The sequence below is a fragment of the Leptonychotes weddellii genome, chromosome 10, assembly GCF_054177405.1.
Source record: "Leptonychotes weddellii isolate Sample4059 chromosome 10, ASM5417740v2, whole genome shotgun sequence".
Taxonomy (NCBI): domain Eukaryota; kingdom Metazoa; phylum Chordata; class Mammalia; order Carnivora; family Phocidae; genus Leptonychotes; species Leptonychotes weddellii.
In genome coordinates this window covers 44,660,558-44,676,219 of record NC_138378.1, presented here as the reverse complement: position 1 = coordinate 44,676,219, position 15,662 = coordinate 44,660,558, and the positions used below count along the sequence as shown (strand labels likewise).

General features: G+C 38.5%; 2 protein-coding genes and 1 pseudogene across 4 annotated transcripts in view; 1 reads left to right on the top strand and 2 right to left on the bottom strand.

The window, feature by feature from the left end:
• Window positions 1–15,662, top strand: part of LOC102749113 (E3 SUMO-protein ligase RanBP2) — an 84,451-nt gene that overhangs the window by 3,153 nt on the left and 65,636 nt on the right. The window contains exon 1 of one of the 3 annotated variants that reach the window (XM_081833285.1): window positions 14,654–14,792. The exons of the other annotated variants lie outside the window; for them this stretch is intronic. The gene's annotated coding sequence lies outside the window, so the exon portion shown is untranslated. Of the gene's footprint in view, window positions 1–14,653; window positions 14,793–15,662 lie in introns of those variants that run through there. 3 annotated transcript variants of the gene reach the window in all.
• On the bottom strand, window positions 203–1,511 carry LOC102749419 (septin-7-like). Its single transcript, XM_081833293.1, is given in 3 exon segments — window positions 203–384; window positions 387–903; window positions 905–1,511. Coding segments are annotated over 3 exon segments (1,254 nt in total). The 5' UTR covers window positions 1,469–1,511; the 3' UTR covers window positions 203–211.
• The window catches only part of LOC102750005 (small ribosomal subunit protein uS19 pseudogene), a 2,080-nt pseudogene continuing 824 nt past the window's right edge, over window positions 14,407–15,662 (bottom strand).

Below are 15,662 nucleotides of genomic sequence, written 5' to 3'. Positions count from 1 at the left end.
CTTAGAGCTGTTAGTTTCTAAGTACACACACCCTAGACAATTCAAGGCATCTTAATCTCCATCAAGAACAAAAAAATAATAATTTTTGTCATGCTGTTAAATCCATCATTAAGGATAAAACTGGTGCAAATTGGTCAAACGGATCCAACAAACACTGATGTCCAAGCTGGCATATTGGCAACTAATATGTAACTGGTGGTCAATAGAGGGTTTAAAAGATCTTCCCTTTCTTCTTGTTCTTTTCCAAGGTTCTGGAAGAGTTCTGTTGTTCTAAAATACGTTGTTGGGCTTCCCAGTTTGCTTTCTCATCTTCAAACTGACGACGTTTTTCCTCTAATTCTTTGTGTTGTGCTTCCAAATTCTTTTTCATTTGCTCATGGCGCTTTGGAGCTCAGCTTCTGAATCCTTCAGTTTTTGAACTTTTTCTTTGACCTTCATCTCAAACACCTGCTCCATCTCCATCTCCATCTTCTTCATCTTAGCTACATGCTCCCTTCTTTCTTCTTCCATTTGTGCAAGAGGGCTCTTGGTAAGCTGCCCTTTATTCTTGTTATTATCAACTCCATTATAAGTCACAGCTGCCAGTTTTCTGCTTCGGTAGTTCTCATAGTGTACATTATTAGTAACATCTTTCAAGTCCTGCATGTGTGTCCTTATCAACATATTTCTTAGAATTGTAAAATCACAGTGTTCACCATTTTCAACTTCAGCAACACCCCAAGGATACTGCTTTCCTCTGACCCTTTTGCCATTAACTTCAATGATAGTATTACTACCTACCACAGCGAGAGGTAAACGGTCCTTTATCTTTTTAACAAGCTTATTTTCTTCTTCATCATCTGTCTCTGGAAATTCATATATTTTAATTTTATGTTCTTGGATTTCTTTCATTATCTGTTTTTTTAAACTGTTGGCACTCCTCTGGAGTGAGTGTGTCTGCTTTGGCAATAAGTGGAATGATATTCACTTTTTCATGCAAACGCTTCATAAACTCAATATCCAATGGTTTAAGTCCATGTCCTGAAGGAGCAATGAAGTATAAACAACACTGCACCCTGTTATCAGGCATCTGACGTCTGTTCACTCGAGATTCTGCATTTAGGTAGTCCTCAAATTTACTATCAATGTAGTCAATAACAGGCTGCCAGCAATTACTATTATCCACCGCATCTCCAAATCCTGGGGTATCAACTATTGTGAGCAGCAACTGAACACCACCTTCTTTGATTAAAACTTTGGATTGTTCCACCTGTACAGTCTTTTTTATTCTATGGGATGGACCTGGATACTCTGGAGAATACAAATCTGTGAGGAATAATGAGTTGATTAATGTTGACTTCCCGAGTCCAGATTCACCCACAACCATAAGTGTGAATTCAAACCCTCTCTTCACTGATTTTCTGTATACTTGATTTGGGAGATTTGCAAATCCCACATAGCCTTCAAGGTTCTTCTGTTGAGCTACCATGGTGCTGCTGTTGACGCTCCTCTCCTCAGCAGCAGCGGATCTCGCACTCTGTATTACTAATTCTTTACCCAAACTCAGTTCAACTCTCAAGTGTGATCAAAGAGGTCACAATCCATCGATTTCAGCTTAAAAATTTTTTTAAGGGTCTTTCTTGTGGAGCACTCTTGTCTTACTGCTGCAGTCTGGATTGGCTCCTCCTCTTTGCTACACAGTTCTAGCTCTGGGAGTTGGCTTATCATCATCTTGAGAATAACCTTCACTTCTTTTCTTAGACCCTTGGTTTCTTGCAATTCATGTCCTCTTGACTTTCTCTGTTTTGGTGTAGCACAGTCTCCAGTTTGCTTTGAGAAGGAATGGTTGGGATTTTTTTTTTTTTAACATGGTATGCCTGAAAAAGTTTCACCTAATTTATAGTTTGATCATCAGAGTCTAGGTTTGAAATAATTTTTTCCTTCAATTTCGAAAGTATTGCTTCATTTTCTGATCATTTGTATTGTTAGAAATCTGATGTGATTCTTGTTATTGATAGCTTGTAGGTTTTCTGGAAGTTTCCTTTCAATTGGAAAACTCATTTCTTCCAGTTCTGGGACATGGTGTTATTTCTTTGAGCATTTCTCCCCCCATCCCAAGCTCTCCTCTCCCCTTGCCCCAATCTTACGTTTTTGCTAAGTGAAAGTTGGTTCTGGTTTGATCATCCATATCTTTCTTTCTTTCTTGTGTCTTTTTGTTTTATTTTTAACCTTGTCTTCCAGGGGAAGGAGATTGGGGAACTCACCACCATTCAGTATCTAGACTTTGCTTATCTGCTTCTATAACCCCTGCCCTCACCCTTGTCAGGACTCCTTAAGTTTGGACCCCTTGGTTTATACTGAGAAAAAATCCATTTGCTTAAGCTTTTTGCAGGGGGTGTTCCAGACCTGGGGTAATGGAGAGTCATTTGGCTGTGCAAGAGGAGGGTTAATGTGACAACTCTCCGGGTCTGAATGTTCTTGTTTTCAGCCCCACATCAGTTTTGATAGGAGTGTAAATGAATTTAAGTTTTTGCTTACAGTGGCATAAAGTATCATGGAAAGAAGCAGTGACTGAATCATGGATGTCCTGAATCATGGACTGACTGAATTATGTATGACATTGGCTCTTTTCCTTCCTACCTGTGTATCCTTAAACAAGGCACTTTACCCCCTTAGGCTTCAGTTCCTTTATGAAATGAGCAGAATGAAGACAGAAGACTATCAGATTTCCCCCCAATTTTATGGTTCTATATATTATTATTTAATAATTGCTGTTCAGTTATCCTGAGATAGTCTTTTTTTTAAAGATTATTTATTTATTTGACAGAGACACAGCGAGAGAGGGAATACAAGCAGGGGGAGTGGGAGAGGGAGAAGCAGGCCTCCCGCCAAGCGGGGAGCCCAATGTGGGGCTCGATTCCAGGACCCTGAGGTAATGACCTGAGCCGAAGGCAGATGCTTAATTACTGAGCCACCCAGGCACCCCAATCCTGAGATAGACTTTAATGAGATATTTCGAGGCAAAATAGACAGTGGAGTTGATTTTTCTATTATGTGTTGACATTGTAACTTGTGGGAATCTATTCATTTTCTGTTTATTTTAATGCCCATCTTGACTGTTGTGTATTATTGTAATAAACTGCTTCATAGCTCTTATGGATTTGAGGAGGGAAAGGAAGGCTCTTATGATTACAGTTCTAGCCTCCTTGTTTTTCTCAGGTTTTTTATTAATACTGAAGTTTAAGATTGCTTATAGTTTTTTACTTTTATATTTATTTTAAAAAATACTTATTTGAGAGAGAGAGAATCTGAAGCAGACTCCACACTGAGTGCAGAGCCCGGCGTGGGGCTCGATCCCATGACCACGAGATCATGACCTGAGCTGAAATCAAGAGTCAGATGCTTAACCAACTGAGCCACCCAGGCACTCCTATTATTCTTTACTTTTAAAATATATCCTGTTAAGGATGTATACTCAATACTGTCATACTGAGGTCACTTGGAATAATTTTCTGAGAATATGTCACTATTTTGACATAAAATGAGAGTATATTTTATACAGCTTTATTGAGATACAGTTCACATGCCATACAGTTCACCATTTAAAGTGTACAGCGTAATGAATTTTGGTATGTTACATTATTGATGTTTTAAGTTGTAAAATATATGTAATCTGCCATTTTAATGCCTTTTTTAAAGTTTTTAATTTTAATTCCATTATTAACACTGTTCTATTAGTTGCAGGTGTACAATATAGTGATTATATTACAGTGATTATATAGTATACGTCTTTAATCCCCATCACCTATTTCACCCATCCCTGCTTCCACTTCCCCTCTGGTAACCATCAGTTTGTTCTCTGTAAGAGTCTGTTTCTTGGTTTCTCTCTCTTTTTTTTCCTTTGCTCGTTTGTTTTGTTACTTAAACTCCATATGAGTGAAATCATATGGTATGTCTTTCTTTGGCTTATTTCACTTCGAATTATACTCTCTAGCTCCATCCATGTTGTTGCAAATGGCAAGATTTCATTCTTTTTTATGGCTGAGTAATATTCCATTGTGTATATATGTACCACATCTTTATCCATTTAACTCTTGGTAGACACTTGGGCTGCTTCCATAATTTACCTTTTGTAAATAATGCAGCAATAAATATAGGGATTGTGTATCCCCTTGAATTAGTGTTTTTGTTTTTAACTTTTTTTTTTTTTTTTTTTTTTTACAGATTTTATTTATTCATTTGAGGGAGAGTGAGTTTGTGCGCACAAATGAGGGGGGAGGGGCAGAGGAAAAGGGAGAGGGAGAAGCAGGAGCCTGACAGTCCCAAGTAGGGCTTGATCCCAGGACCCCAAGATCACAACCTGAGCTGAAGGCAGACACTTAACCAACTGAGCCACCCAGGTGCCCCTGAATTAGTGTTTTTGATTTTTTGAGTGAAAAACCAGTAGTTATGATTACATCATAGCTCTATTTTAACTTTTTGAGGAACCTCCATGCTGTTTACCATAGTGGGTTCATCAGTTTGCATTTCCCCCAACAGTGCAGGAGGGTTCCTTTTTCTCCAAATCCTTGCCAACAAGGATGGAAATTTTAGCCATTCTGATAGGTATGAGGTGATCTGTCATTGTAGTTTTGAGTTGCATTTCCCTGATAATGAGTGATAGTGAACATCTTTTTATGTGTCTTTGGCCATCTGTATGTCTTCTAAGGAGAAATGTCTGTACGTATCTTCTGTCCTTTTTTAAATTGTATTTGCTGGGTGTTGTATAAAGTCTTCATGTATTTTGGATATGTCATTTGGATATGTCACCTTCTATTCAGTAGGTTGCCTTTAGTTTTTTGATTGTTTCCTTCACTGCAGAAGCTTTTTATTTTGATGCAGTCCCAATAGTTTATTTTTGCTTTTATTTCCCTTGTTTCAGGAGACCTGTCTAGGAAAAGGTTGCTTTGGCCGATGTCAGAGAAATTACTTCGTGAGTTCTCTTCTAGGATTTTTATGGTTTCAGGTTTCACCTTTAGATCCTTAATCCATTTTTTTAAAAGATTTTATTTATTTATTTGAGAGAGAGACAGCGAGAGAGGGAACACAAGCAGGGGGAATGGGAGAGGGAGAAGCAGGCCTCCCGTTGAGCAGGAAGCCCGATGCAGGGCTCGATCCCAGGACCCTGGGATCATGACCTGAGCTGAAGGCAGACGCTTAACGACTGAGCCACCCAGACACTCCCCTTAATCCATTTTGAATTTATTTTTATGTATGGTGTAAGAAAGTGGTCCAATTTCCTCCTTTTGCATGTAGCCGTTCAGTTTTCCCAGCACTATTTGTTGAAGAGACCGTCTTTCCCATTGCATATTCTTTCCTCCTTCATTGGAGATTAACCATGTAATTGTGTGTTTATTTTTGGGTTTTCTGTTCTGTTCTATTGATCTATGTGTCTTTGTGTCAGTACTAAACTGTTTTGATTACTACAGCTTTGTAATATAACTTGAAGTCCAGAATTGTGATACCTACAGTTGTTTTTTTGTCTTTTCCAAGATTGTTTTGGCTATTCAGGATTTTCCTTGGTTGCATACAAATTTTAGGACTGTTTGTTTTAGCTTTGTGAAAGATGCTCTTGGTATTTTGAGAGAGGTTGTGTTAAATGTGTAGAGATAGCTTTGGGTTGTGTTGACATCTTAACAATATTTGTTCTTCCAATTCATGAGCATGGAATATCTTTTCATTTTTTTCTGTTGTTTTCAATTTTACTATCAGGGTAATGCTGGCCCAGAGAATGAATTTGAATTTGGAAGTTTTTCTTCCTCTTCTACTTTTTGGAATAGTATGAGAAGAATAGGTATTAACTCTTCTTTAAATGTTTGGTAGAATTTTCCTCTGAAGCCATCTGGCCATGGACTTTTGTTGGGAGTTTTTTGATTACTGATTCAATTTCATTGCTGGTAATCAGTCTGTTCATATTTTCTGTTTCTTCATGCTTCAGTTTTGGTGGGTTACATGTTTCCAGGAATTTATCCATTTCTTCTAGATTGTCCATTTTGTTGGCATGCAATTTTTCACAGTATTCTGTTACAATTGTTTGTATTTCTGTGGTGGTGGTGGTGGTTTCTCTTTTGTGATTTTGTTTAAGCTCCCTGCCCCCCCATATGTTTTTGTTTGTTTGATGAGTTTGGCTAGAGGTTTATCAGTTTTGTTGATCACTTCAAAGAATCATCTCCTGGTTTCATTGTTCTGTTGTTTGTTTTTAAAGATTTTATTTATTTGACAGAGAGAGAGCAAGAGAGAGAACACAAGCAGGGGGAGTGGGAGAGGGAGAAGCAGGCTTTCTGCGGAGCAGGGAGCCCGATGTGGGGCTCAGTCCCAGGACCCTGGGACCATGACCTGAGCCGCCCAGGCGCCCCATATAACATTTCTGTTGTAATCTTTATTATTTTCTTTTGCTGGTTTTGGGTTTTGTTTATTCTTTTTCCAGGTTTTTTAGATACAGGGTTACATTGTTTGAGGTTTTTCTTGTTTCATGAGGTACACCTGTACTGCTATAAACTTTTTTTTTTTTTTTAAGATTTTATTGATTTATTTGAGAGAGAGCAGAGAGAGCATGAGGAGGGAGGAGATGGAGAAGCAGGCTCCCTGATGAGCAGGGAGCCCAACACGGGGCTGGATCCTAGCACCCTAGGATCATGACCTGAACTGAAGGCAGACACCCAACCAACTCAGCCACCCAGGCACTCCTAAACTTCTCTCTTAGAACCTCTTGCTACATCCCAAAGATTTTTGGACCATTGTGTTTGTTTCCATGTACTTTTTGAGTTCTTCTTTGATTTCTTGGTTGACCCATTCATTGTTTTTCAATGTTTGATCATTTCAAAGAATCAGCTCCTGGTTTTGATTTCTTGGTAGTACCATGTTATTTAACCTCCATGTATTTGTGGTCTTTTCAGATTTTTTCTTGGGGTTGATTTCTTGTTTAATCTTGTGGTCAGAAAAGATGCATGGTATAACTTTGATCTTTTTGAATTTGATGAGATTTGTGGCCTAATATGTGATCTCTTCTGGACCATGTTCCATGTGCACTTGAAAAGAATGTGTGTTTTGCTGTTTTAGGATGGAATGTTCTGAATGTATCTGTTGAATCCATGTGTTCCACTGTGTCATTCAAAGCCGCTGTTTCCTTGTTGATTTTCTGTTTGGATGATTTGTCCATTGATATAAGTGGAGTGTTAAAGTACCTACTATTATTTTATTACTATTGATTAGTTCCTTTATGTTTGTTATTAACTGTTTTGTGTATTTGAGTGCTCCTATGTTGAGTGCATAAATATTTACAATTGTTATGTCTTCCGGTTGGACTGTACTCTTTACAATGATAAAATGTCCTTTCTTTTCTCTTGTTAGTTTTTGCTTTAAAGTCTCTCTTGTCTGATCTAAGTATTGCTACTCCAGCTTTCTTTTGACTGCCATTTGCATGATAAATCTTTCGCCTTTCCCCTCACTTTGAATCTGCAGTGTCATTAGGTCTGAAATGAGTCTCTTGTAGGCAGTATATAGATGGGTCTTTTTTTTTTTTTAATCCAGTCTGTCACCCTGTGTCTTTTGATTGGAGCATTTAGTCCATTTACATTCAAAGTAATTATTGATATGTATTAATTGCCATTTTGTTACTTGTTCGTGTAGTTTCGCTCTGATCCTTGCTCTTTTTCATGATTTGCTGGCTTTAGTGATATACTTGGGTTTCTTTTTATTCTTTGCATATCTATTACTAGTTTTTGATTTGTGGTTACCATTAGGTTTGTATGTAACATCGGCATTTAGCACTCTGTATGATTTAATGTTTGTTTATGTTTCAACCCATTCTTCTCCCCGCCCCCCCCCCCATGTTTTAGGTATATGGTGTCATTCATTAACATCCTCTTATTTTGTGAGTCCCTTGACTGTTTTTTACAGATACACTTATTTTTAAGTGTAAAAGTTACTTTTGTGATTCCTCCTTTTCATATTTTTACTTATATTCTTTCCTTTCCACTCAGAGTCCCCTTTAATTAATCTCTCTGTCAAATAAATAAATCTTAAAATTAATTTCTTGTAGGGCTGGTCTAGTGGTCATGAACTCCTTTAGTTTCCATTTGTCTGAAAAATTCTTTATCTCTTTTTCTATTCTGAATGATAGCCTTGCTGGATAACATATTTTTGGCTGCAGATTTTTCCCTTTCAGCATTTTGAATATATCATGCCACTCTCTTCTGGCCTGCAAAGTTTCTGCTGAAAAAAAATCCACTGATAGCTTTATGGAGTTTCCCTTGTATGTAACTCTCTTTTCTCTTGCTGCTTTAAAATTTCTTTCTTTGTTAGTACTTCTTGCCATTTTAATTATGTGTTTTGGTGTAGATATTCTTCAGTTGATATTTTTCAGGGGATCCCTGTGCCTCCTGGATCTGGGTATCTGTTTCCTTCCCCAGATTAGGGAAGTTTTCAGCTATTAATTCTTCAAACAAATTTTCTGCCTTCTTTTCTCTTTTTTCAGGGATCCCTATAATGTGGATGTTACTACGTTTGGTGGAGTAACTGAGTTTCCCAAGTTTATTCTCAGTTTGCATAATTTTTTGTCTCTCACTTGCTCAGTTTGATTGTTTCTTTTAGCCTATTTATTTCATTAAGTGTGTTTTTTTTTTATTTCATTTATTCTTCATCTCTGGTTTTTTTGTTTTGTATTTTGTTATCTCTTTGTTAAGGGTCTCACTGATGTCTTCCCCTCTTTTTTCAAGTCCAGGGAGTATCTGTATGACTATTACTTTAAATTCTCTATCAGGCATATTACTTAAATTTATTTTGCTTAGGTCTTTTGCTGCTGTTTTTGTCCTGTTCTTTCATCTGGGTCATATTCCTCTGTCTTCTTATTTTGTGTTTCTTTCTTTGTATTAGGAAAGTCAGCTACATCTCCCACTCTTGAAGGTAATGCCTTATGAAGAGGATGTAATGCTTTGCAGTGAGGTATCCCCTGTTTTCCAGGACCTGGCGCTTCAGGGAGTGTCTCCTCTGCGTGTTGGATGTGCTCTGCTATTGTGTTCTGGCTACTTTTTTCTTTAGTCCAGTCATCTGCAGAGGTTCTTTTTGCCTGTTGTGGGCAGTGTTCCCTGCTGGGGTGGGCTTGTTTTAGCAAGGTACATGCTGGTCTCCTTGTGAAATGAGATCTGCCACTGCTGCTGAACTGATGAAAATGTATGGGTCAGAGATGTGGTGTGGGCAGGGTTTGCACTGATCTTCTGGGGCAGGTACCCACAGGGACTGAGGGAAGTGTGACTGGGAAGGATAGGTCCAGAGAAGCGTGGGGTGGCATGGGGAGGGTGGTTGGTGTAAGCAAGTTAAGTAGCAAATGTGATACCACTGTTTCCTGGAGGTGGTCATGTGTTTATGCTGGGGTCATTGGAGGGAAATGGCCCCTGCCAGCTTCTTTGTTCCTGGAGGGGACTCCCTGTTATCCCTGCCTCTCGGGGACACACTGTGAGATGAGTAAATAACTCTTCCTCCTGTATGTCGTAGACATTTTTCAAGTTGCTGCTTCTATGCTCTATCTCTGTAGGCTGTTAGTTGTGGTTTGTCTATGCCTTCTGGGCTCTCAGAGCCAGATCTCCCTGATTTTTAAATTGCTTGGCCCCTCTTGCATTCAAAGCAAGGGGGATTCATCTCCCCCGTGTGGGCTCCCTGGTGTGATAATCTGTTTCTTGCCCTCCACTGTGCTACTGGCTCCCTCCTAACCATGGATGGCCACAGTCTGTTTTGCTCCCAGACCAGGTCTCCTCCACCTTTCCTATCTTCTTTCCTGTGGCCTCTTCTCAACCTTTAGTTCTGGAGTTCTGCCAGTCTCTGGATCATTTTCTGGGATATTTACAGTGATGTGCATGTTCCTGTGGGATGAGGTGAGCTTAGGGTCCTCCTACTCTGCCATCTTCCCAGCCTTCATGAACCACTTTTAAGTGTACAATTCAGTTTTTAGTTATATTAATAACGTTCAACTACCACCACTGTCTGTTTTCAGAAACTTTTCGTCACCCCATGTAGAAACTTTGTAACCATTAACTAGTAACTCCTCAGGTTTCCCTTTTTTCTAGCCTCTGGTTACTGTTAATCTACTTTCTTTCTCTATGAATTTGACTATTTTTGATATTTCATATAAGCAGGAGCATGCAATATTTGTCCTTTTGTATCTGGGTTATTTTACTTAGGGTGTTTTAAGGGTTCATCCATGTTGTAGCATGTATCAGAGCCTCTCTTTTTTTTTGGTTGAATAATAATACATTGTATATATGTCACATTGTTTATTCATCTGTTGAAGGACACTTGGGTTGTTTCTACCTTTTTGCTGTTGTGAGTGATGCTGCTGTGGACATGGGTGTAGGGATATCTATTTGTGACCTTGTTTTCAATTCTTGTGGGTGTATATCCAGGAGTAGAATTGCTGGTCATACCCTTTTTAACTTTCGAGGAATCCCAAACTGTTTTATGTAGTGGCTGCATCATTTTACATCCCCACCAGCAGTGTAAGGGGGTTCCAGGTTCTCCGCATCCTTGCCAAAACTTGTTATTTTATTTTTCTTTTTAAAATGTAGCCATCCAGATCAACATGAAGTGGTTTTGTTTTTTTTTTTTTAAGATTTTATTTATTTATTTGACAGAGAGAGACACAGAAGAGAGGAAACACAAGCAGGGGGAGTGGGAGAGGGAGAAGCAGGCTTTCTGCGGAGCAGGGAGCCTGATGCGGGGCTCGATTCCAGGACCCTGGGACCATGACCCGAGCTGAAGGCAGACGCCCAACGACGGAGCCACCCAGGCTCCCCTGAAGTGGTCTTTCATAGAGAAATGTGTAGACAAGTTCTTTGCTTTGGGCTTTTATTTTATTTATTTTTAAAAGATTTTATTTATTTGAGAGAGAACGCGTGCACACATGCGAGAGAGCGCGTGTGCGAGGACAAGCAGGGGCAGAGGGAGAGGGAGAAATAGACTCACTGCTGAGCAGGGAGCCCAATGAGGGCCTCGATCCCAGGACCCTGAGATCACGACCTGGGCCAAAGGCAGACAAACGCTTAGCCGACTGAGCCACCCAAGCACCTGCCTTGGGCTAGTAATAGAATATTTGTTTTCTTCTTGAGTTGTAGAAATTATATATTGGATATAATTTTCAAATATTTTGTCTTATTCTATATGTTGCCTTTTTGCTTTCTTTAAAATGTAATTTGATGCACAGAAGTTTTTAATTTTGATGAATTTCATTTTACCTGTTTTGTTTCTTATGCTTTTTGGTGTCATGTCATAGAATACATTATTAAATCCAAGGTCATGAAGACTTATCCCAGGGTTTTTTTCTGAAATGTTTGTGGCTTTTATATTTAAGTTGTTGACACATTTTGAGTTAATTTTTGCATATGGTGGGGGGAACAGTTCCAGTTTCATTCTTTTGCATGTGGAAAATCAGTTGTGCCATCACCATCTATTGAAGAAACTTTTCGCATTGAATGTTCTTTTCCCATTGAATTGCCAGAAATCCATTGGCTATAGATGTATGGGTTTATTTCTGAACTCTCAGTTCTGTTCCTTTAGACTATATGTTTGTCTTTAATGTTAGGATCACTGTTTTGATTGCTTTATCTTTGTAGTAAGTTTTGAAATTGGAAAGTGGTGAGTCCTCCAACTTTGTCATTTTCAAGAGTGTCAGTCTGTTTGGGTATCCATGCAGTTCCATATGAATTTTGAGGATGGGCTTTTCCATTTCTGCAGAAAAGGCTGTTGGAATTTTTATTGGGATTGTGTTGAATTTATAGATTGCTTTGGGTAGTAGAGCCATCTTGACTGTGTTAGGTCATTCTGTCCCTCAACACATCTTCTCACTTGTTTAAGACTTTAATTTGTTTCAGCAATGTTTTGTAATTTTCAGTGCACAGTCTTTCATCTCCTTGGTTAAATTTGTCACCCAGGTATTTTACTCTTTTAGATGCTATTGTAAATGGAATTGCTTTCTTAATTCCTTTTTTGGATTGTTCATTGTTGGTGCATAGAATCACAACTGACTTTTGTGTGGTGATCTTGTACCTTGCAATGTTACTGAATTAGTTTCTTAGCTCTAGTGGTTTTTTTATGGATTCTTTGGGATTTTCTCTATCTAGGATCATGTCATCTGTGAAGGGAGATAGTTTTACATCTTCCTTTTGTTTGAAATTTGGAAGCTTATCTCTTTTTCTTCTCAAATTGCTCTGACAAGAACTTCTAATACAATGTTGAATAGAAGTGGTAAAAGCTGTTCCTAATCTTAGGGGGAAAGCCTTAAAAGTCTTTTACCATTGAGTATGATGTTAGCTGTGAGCTTTTCATTTATGGCCTTTATCATATTGAAGTTATACTTAGTTTTCTGAGAGAATTCTTGTATTCTTGTTTTCTGAGAGTTTTTATGAACAGATGTTGAATATTGTGAAATTTTTCTTTTGGCAGCAGTTGAAATGATCATTTTTTTTCTGTTAAAATGTATTCTTGATTTTTTTTTTTTAATTGAACCATCTTGCATTCCTGGGATAAATCCCAGTTGGCCATATATTGGGTGTATAATACTTTTAATATGCTGTTGGATTCATTTTGATGAGGATACTTTGTGGAGAATTAGAGTTAAATTTTTTAAAACAATTTTTTGTTTTTAAGATTTTATTTTATTTGAGAGAGAGTGAGAGAAAGAGAGCATGAGTGGGGAGGGGCAGAGGGAGAAGCAGGCTCCACGCAGAGCGCAGAACCTGACATGGGGCTCAATCCAGGACTCCAGGATCATGGCCTGAGTGGAAGGCAGATGCTTAACCGAGCCACCTAGGTGCCCCTTAAAATTATTTTTTAGAGCAGTTACAGGTTCACAGCAATATTGCGCAGAAGGTACAGATATTCCCCACATACTCCCTGCCTGCACACAGTGCTCGGCCTCACCCATTATCAGTATTTCCCACAGAGTGGTATACTTGTTACAGTTGAACCTGTTTTGACATATCCTTGTCACCCAAAGTCCGTAGTTTACCTTAGGGTTCACTCATGGTGTTGTATAATCTGTGCGTTTTGACAAATGTATAATGGTATGTATCTACCATTATTGTGTCACACAGAGTAGTTTTATTGCACTAAAAATCCTCTGTGCTCTGCTTATTCATCCTTCCCCCTAGTCCCTGACAACCACTAATCTTTTTAGTATCCTCATGGTTTTGCCTTTTCCAGAATATTATATAGTTGGAATCATACAGTATGTAGCCTTTTCAGATTGGGTTTTTCCATTCAGTAATATGCACCTAAGTCTCCTCCATGTCTCTTCATGGCTTAGCTCATTTGTTTTAAAGTGCTGAGTAATATTCTACTGTCTGCATATACCACAGTTTATTTATCCATTCACCTACTGAAGAACATTTTGGTTGCTTCGAAGATTTGACTATAAAACATTTGTGTGCAGGATTTTGGGTGGCTTAAGTTCTCAACTCCTCTGAGGAAATACCAAGGAGCACTATTGCTAGATCATATGTTTAGGTTTTTGAGTTTTTGGGGTGTGTGTGTGTGTGTTTAGTTTTGTAAGAAACTGCCAAACTGTCTTCCACAGTGTCTGTACCATTTTGCATTTCTACCAGCGATGAATGAGAGTTCCTGTAGCACCACAGCCTTGCCATCATTTGGTGATTTAAGTGTTCTGGATATTGGCTTTTCGGATACATATGTAATGGTGTCTCATTTTAATTTGCACTTAAACAAATTGATGTGGATCTTTTTATATACTTATTTGCTGTCTGTATATATTTTTTGGTGATGTGTCCAGATCACTGATTCATTTTTAAATCTCATTTTATTATTAGTGTGTTTTGGGTAATAGTCCTTTCTCAGATGTATCTCTTGCAAATATTTTTTCCATTCTGTGGCTTGTCTTCATTCTCTTGACAGTGTCTTTTGCAGAACAAACTTTTTTTCAGAACAGAAATTTTTAATTTTAATGAATTAATTTTAATGAAATACAGCATATTAGTTCTTTCATGGATTGTGCCTTTGGTGTTGTATATTAAAAAGTCATCACCAAACCTGAGGTCATTTAGATTTTCTCCCATTATCTTCTAGAAATTTTATAGTTTTATGTTTCCATTTAGGTTTGTGATTCATTTTGAGTTAAATTTTGTAAAGGGTATGAGGTCTGTGGTTATTGTTATTTTAATATGGTTTTGCCTGTGGATGTCAATTGTTCCAACACCCTTTATTGAAAGACTGTTTTGCCTCCATTATATTGTCTTTGCTCCTTTGTCAGAAATCAGTTAACTGTACTTATTTGGGTCTATTTCTGAGCTGTCTATTCTGTCCCATTTTGTTTATATTTTTGCTAATACACATTGTCTTTTTTTTTTTTTTTTGAAAAGTCTGTGCCTTTTTTGGCTGAACAGGCTACTTCAGAGGGATGAAGTAGAGGAGTGGGTGGCTCCAGTACCAGGCCTGCTGTGCTTCACAGCCTTGTAGGTAATGGAGAACTCACCCAGATAGTGGGCATTCATCTTGGGCTTGGTTTCCTCCTGTTGGAAGGTCTTGCCATTGTAGACACCCACCATGCTGTCCACCATCTCAGGCAGGATGATTGTGTCCCATGGGTGCATCTTAACCACATTGGGCTTTTCCATCAGGGGAGCCTCCTCCTTGGCCTTGCACAAGTGCTTCAGCAGTGAGCATTGTTTCTTCCACAAACCCCGGTTGAGCCTCCACTGCTGCCAGGCGCTGTACAGCTGCATCAACTGCTCCTAGGACACGTCCAGCAGCTGGTTGAGGTCCATGCCACGGTATGTGAACTTGTGGAAGGTGTGCTTCTTCTGCTCCACTTCTGCTACATTATCAGCTCTTTGGAAGGGACCACCTAATACCACATTCTTTTGATTAGTCTAGCTTTACGGTAAGTATTGAAGTCAGGTAGTGTCAGTCCTTCTGATTTTTTTCTTCAATATTGTGCAACTCTGGGTTTTTTGCCTCTGTATATAAACTTTAGAATCGCTTTGTTGATATCCACAAAATAGCTTCTTGGGATTTTGATTGGGATTGCATTGAATCTATAGATGAAGTTGCGAAAAACGGACATCTTGTTAAGATCAAATCTTCCTGTCCATGAACATGGAATGTCTCCAGTTATTTAGTTCTTTGATTTCGTTCATCAGAGTTTTGTAGTTATCCTCTTATTGATCTTACACATATTTTGTTAGATTTATAACTACAGTTGATCCATGAACAACATGGTTTAAACTGCACGTGGCCACCTCTCTGTGAATTTTTTTTGATAAATACAATGTAGTATTATGTATTTTCTCTTCCTTGCGATTTTTTTTCCTTCCTTATGATTTTCTTAATTTTTTTTCTCTAGTTTTATTTAAGAATGCAACGTATAATATGTACAGACTGTGTTAATTGCCTTATGATTTTGGTAAGGGTTTTAATCAGTAGCAGGCTTTTAGTAGTTAAGTTTTTTTTTTTTTTTTAAAGATTTTATTTATTTATTTATTAGAGAGCGAGCGAGAGAGAAACAGCATGAGAGGGGGGAAGGTCAGAGGGAGAAACAGGCTCCCCGCCGAGCCGGGAACCCGATGTGGGGCTCGATCCCAGGACTCCGGGATCATGACCTGAGCCGAAGGCAGTCGCTCAACCGACTGAGCCACCCAGGC